Source organism: Salvia miltiorrhiza, unplaced genomic scaffold, assembly GCF_028751815.1.
Source record: "Salvia miltiorrhiza cultivar Shanhuang (shh) unplaced genomic scaffold, IMPLAD_Smil_shh original_scaffold_302, whole genome shotgun sequence".
NCBI lineage: Eukaryota > Viridiplantae > Streptophyta > Magnoliopsida > Lamiales > Lamiaceae > Salvia > Salvia miltiorrhiza.
In genome coordinates, this window is record NW_026651523.1 from 293,091 (window position 1) to 298,251 (window position 5,161).

The 5,161-nt window shown below is 37.8% G+C and overlaps 1 protein-coding gene across 1 annotated transcript; it reads left to right on the plus strand.

Moving 5' to 3' along the window:
- Positions 1-1,147: 1,147 nt before the first annotated feature.
- Positions 1,148-2,470, plus strand: LOC131003986 (uncharacterized). The gene is made up of 2 exons (XM_057930558.1): positions 1,148-1,176; positions 1,936-2,470. Exons 1-2 carry the CDS (start codon positions 1,148-1,150, stop codon positions 2,468-2,470), a joined length of 564 nt encoding a protein of 187 aa, XP_057786541.1.
- The last annotated feature ends 2,691 nt before the right edge of the window (positions 2,471-5,161 follow it).

Genomic DNA, 5,161 nt, shown 5'->3' on the forward strand with positions numbered 1-5,161 from the left:
CAAAATAAGTTAACCATAAAATCTTACTCTCGAATTGGCACAAACCATAAGTAATCAATTAGAGAAGGTTCGAATCTTATAGGTGGCAATAATTTTAATTTCATAAATATTCCTGTGCAACCGGTTGCATCGTGCAACTAGTTTTCAGAATGACACTACTTCATTCGGGAAATGACACTACTTCAACATACAAATGACACTTGAAGATCAAGTGTCATTTGTATATTGAAGTAGTGTAATTCAGAAAACCAGTTGCATGGTACAACAAGTTGCACGAGAGAGTGTCTCTTTTAATTTTCTGAATTCACTCTTTTTCCACAATGAATTTATTATGTTTCATTGCAAAATCATAGTGAATCTACTATTATTTGGTTTGTATAATAACCAATTCCTATATATATGTATCACTATTATTTACACAATAAATATTACTACCTTTGTTCCCAATTTCATGCCCCTTTTGCCATTTTAGTCTATCCCCCAATTTCATGCCCATTTCTATTTTTAGTAAAATTACTCCACACAACCCCATAATAGGTGGGACCCTTATTCCACTCTAATCACTTTAACTCTCTCATAAAGATGATACCTTTATTCTAGTTTCATTTTATTAAAACTCGTATCATTCTTAAAGGGAGCATGAAATTGGGGGACATAAGGAGTATTAAAATAATAAATTTATTGGTGAGATAAAAAAAAAACATTATGACAAATGAGCTGACGTACTTTATATTGATTAATAGAAATCTACTGATGAGGAGTAAACCATACGTAACGTGACTATCCACTTTATCAAATATAATTTCAAGGAAAATATCTAATATGTATATGAATTGAAATATTTTATTATCGAGCTGGAGTATTGTCAACTATGTCAGGGCAGATAGGAGGAAATCGGCAATGACCAATGTTGTATATCACCAACAATATCCCAAACTAGAGGAAAGATACATATTATCATGAAGAAGGGATCAACGCTGTCGAGAAACAAGATATTTGAGGTTAAGAAGGCGAAATTAACACTGGTGAGGTCCCAACAAAATACTGGATCAAGATAATAGGGCATCAACACTACCAATGATCGAGATATAAAGAGAGTCAAGCCCAGTCAACTAAAGGGATTTGTCATCAATATGTCAAGGCAAAGATGAAGTATGAAGAATCAGCGTCGTTCAAGTATCTGACAAAACGCCTGACAAAAGCTGCTAGTTAGTTATTATTAGTATTGTTAGCTAAAGGGATTTAGGCAAGGACATGCAGCGTACGTGAATCACAGAGTGTTACCATTTTACCCTTATTGTCTCTCTTATAAATACTCAGCTCACTCCATTTGTAAAGGACTCGCTATGTGAATACAACAGCTTCTTATATTTTCTCTCTTGTGTTCTCCGAGTTCTCCAATGTACTTAAACTTTGCTCTAATTACTAAAACACGTGTATATACACGTGGTATGCTAAATGACACATACAGAAATGAATTTTATGAAAAAATTGAACGAGTTGCAAAGTTCATAATTTAAAATGTAATTTTTTAAGTTTTTATGCAAAATGAAAAAGTGATTAAAGTTCATGCAATTAACCCTTCTTCATATCAATACATTATTAAACCTTTCTATCATAATCCAGCAAAACAAATTAACTGGAGCAATTAAACAACCACAATGCACTTTTGGCGGTAACATTATTATACTAAAACGGAATTTAATTCTTACCACCCTCAATTTGAAAGATTGGAGTTATCACTTTAATCTGGGCACTTTGGACTGGCCAGAACAAGCACATTTTTTAGGGAATTAAGTCCACTCAGATTCACGCTCTGAACATTACTCGAGTAACTTTTCAAGAAGTTGACAAATATAATGTGCCTTCAACATGGGATTCATGTACAATTCTTGGTCTGACTATGTGACTCTTGGAATTATATATCATTGTCAGACCAAAAGTGGGTCCTCCGTTTTCTTTTATTCTTGTTAGTTGGTGGCATGCTCCTCCCTCGAGGATTAAAGTTAATACCGATGGTTCTTCAATTGGCGCTCTGGGTAAAATTCATGCTGGAGGCGTTTCCAGAGATTTCACAAATCAGGTTAAAGGTTCCTTCCATATTGATGGTGGTCTTGGTTTTGCTTTTGAAGTTGAGCTTATTGGCATCATTGGCATCATTACTGCGATTGAATTGGCTTATGCTTATAAATGGTTTAACATTTGGCTGGAACCCATTTCCACTTATGTTGTAAGGTTGCCTCAATTGCGTTCTGATATTGTCCTGTGGCGTTTCATTGCTAGGTGGAGACGAGTTCTTAAGTTACTCCCCCTTTTTGATATTCATGTTTCACATATCTTTTGTGAAGGGAATCAAGTTGCTGACATTATGGAAAATCCAAATACTTCGACTGGTTGGTGGAATCTTGTTATTCCCTTGATTGAGGAAGTCGTAGGATATTCATATCCAAAATTTCTATTGCAAAGTTAGCTAATGATGTCTTCTTCATTTGGTGGCTTTGATGAGGTAGGTAGTGGTGTTGTTGAAGAGGCAATAGATGCTAATTGGGGTGAGGCACTGGATAGTGGTGAGGTGGATGGCATAAAGAATGGAAAATGTGGAAGAGGAGGGTGTAACTGCCAATGACCATGGGATGGGGGTGGGAGATTGGAGGATAAATCAGGAGATGGTCTTGGTATGGGAGAAGAGGAATAAGGAAAAATAGTTTCATCAAAAAGAATATCACGAGTGACAAGAACTTTGCCAGATGGTAGAAGTACCTTATACCCTTTATGATGAATACTATATCCCAAAAAAATCTCACTAGCTGATCTAGGCTGTAACTTATGTTTGTTATAGGGTCTAGTAAAAGGGTAACACAAGCAACCAAAGGTGCGAAGAGTAGAGTAGTCAGGCTTTTGGTGAAAGAGATGCTCTAGAGGGGAGATGAGGTTTATGACTTTGGTAGGAAGTCTGTTAATTAAGTAGACTGAGGTGGTAAAGGCATCATCCCAATGTTTCATGGGTAATCCAGATTTGAACAGTAAAGCAAGGCCCATCTCTACAATATGCCTATGTTTCCGTTCTGCCAACCCATTTTGTTGAGGGGTATATGGACAAGAAACCTTGTGAGAAATTCCCTGAGAAGAAAAGAAGGAAGTAAGAGCTCTATACTCCCCACCCCAATCTGTTTGGATGGATTTTATCTTGGTACTTAGCTGAGTTTCAACCAAATTTTTGAATTGAATGAAAACATTATGGACTTCACTCTTGGCTTTTAATAGGTAAATCCAAACATATCTACTAGAATGATCAATAAAACTCACATAATATGAGTAACCATTAATGCTTTTGATAGGTGCTGGACCCCAAAGATCACTGTGTATGAGTTCAAGAGGAGTATGGTGTTGAGTAGTGGAATCTGTATAAGGGAGTCGATGCATTTTAGCAAAAACACAAGGTTGGCATAAACTTGAATTCTTCATTTCAGTAAAGGGAAGATTACAAGAGTGTAAAGCCTTTTTAAGGACATCTACATTACAATGACCAAGTCTATTATGCCAAATATCTAAACTAGGAAGAGTAGCAGACTGAGTAAGAGCTGCTAAAGGCTGTAGTACAGCAGAAGCCACTACGGGCTGTTGATTGAAAGCTGGTAGAAGACTAGGAGCAGGCCTACTGGAGAGATGAGGGCTGGACTTGAGAGATGTGAATTGATAAAGACCTCCTTTAAGAGTACCCGTGAGGAGAGTAGCTTTAGTTATTTGGTCCTTCACAACACAAAACTCAGTGTGAAATTCAAAATAAACACCATTATCTTTAGCAAATTGCGACACACTTAAAAGATTTTTAGTGATGTGAGGAACATGAAGGAGGTTATTCAAATGAAAAGGTTTATGAGAGGAAGAGGCATAGAGAATTCCTTTACCTATGTGAGCAATATCAATACCTTGACCATTTCCCATTTGCAGCTGAGAACTTCCCTGATATTCACTGACAGAATTGAGGTTAGACAAATCATGGGAGATATGATTAGTAGCCCCTGAATCCAAATACCAAGCATGATCTCTAGTATAATCAACGGGATATCCACCATGACTTTGAGACTGAGAAGTATTAGGAAGTTGAGCCATGTTTGCCTTTGGATTAAATTGAGAATTCTGACCATGAGGATAATGAGTCTGAGCAGGCTGTTGTTGGTACTGACTTTGCTGCCGAGGAACAAAAGACTGATCAAATCTGTACCAGCATCGATCCGCGGTGTGGCCTGATACAAAACACACTTGGCAGATGGGCTTATTGCCAGAATTCCTTCCTCTGCCTCTGCCACCATTATAACCTCCTCGGTTGGAACCTCCTCTGTAGTTACCTCTGCCCCCTCCTCTATTTCCATTATATCCACCTCTGCCTCTAGTGTTTTGGCTGCTGAAATTGTTGTTAGCTGGAGTCCCTGATTGAGTAGCATAATGGAGAGATGGTTGAGAGCCATCGGAGTTGAGAAGAGGTGCTTTAGTAGATTCCAACCTGTGTTCAAAACTCAACAACAAAGAGTGTACATCCATGGCAGACCATGATTCCATTTTTGCACTGACAGTAACCATCACAGAATCGTATTCACTCCCTAGACCATTCAGAATATACATGATCTGATCCTCATCACAAACATGGTGACCAACAGAATTTAACAAATCGCAACAAGTTTTAACTTTAGACAAGTAGTCAGCCATGCTAAGATTATCTTTCTTGAGAGTTTGAAGCTGCAATTTATATTGCATTACCTTTGCTCTTGACTGGTTTGAAAAATTTGTTTCGAGTGCTCGCCATATAGACTCAGATGTGGAGAGCCCAACCACCAATATCATCACACTTTCTGTCAAAGAGGATTGCATCCATGCTGACAGTATCTGATCCTGTCTCTCCCAAGAAATATAGTCAGGATTCACAGATCTGACCCCTTTTTCTACAATCCACATAGACGGTGGCTTGATGGCTCCAGTGATATACCCTTCGAGTCCATAGCCTTTGACAGTAGCAAGAATTTGCTGTTTCCATATGAGATAGTTGGTATCTTTAAGTTTTGTGGGTGTAGGTATGCTTTGAAGATAAACTATTGTATTAGTAGCAGTGGAAGTAGATCCACCAGTGGTGGAATCGTCTGAATCAGCCATAAAGAAGGTAAAA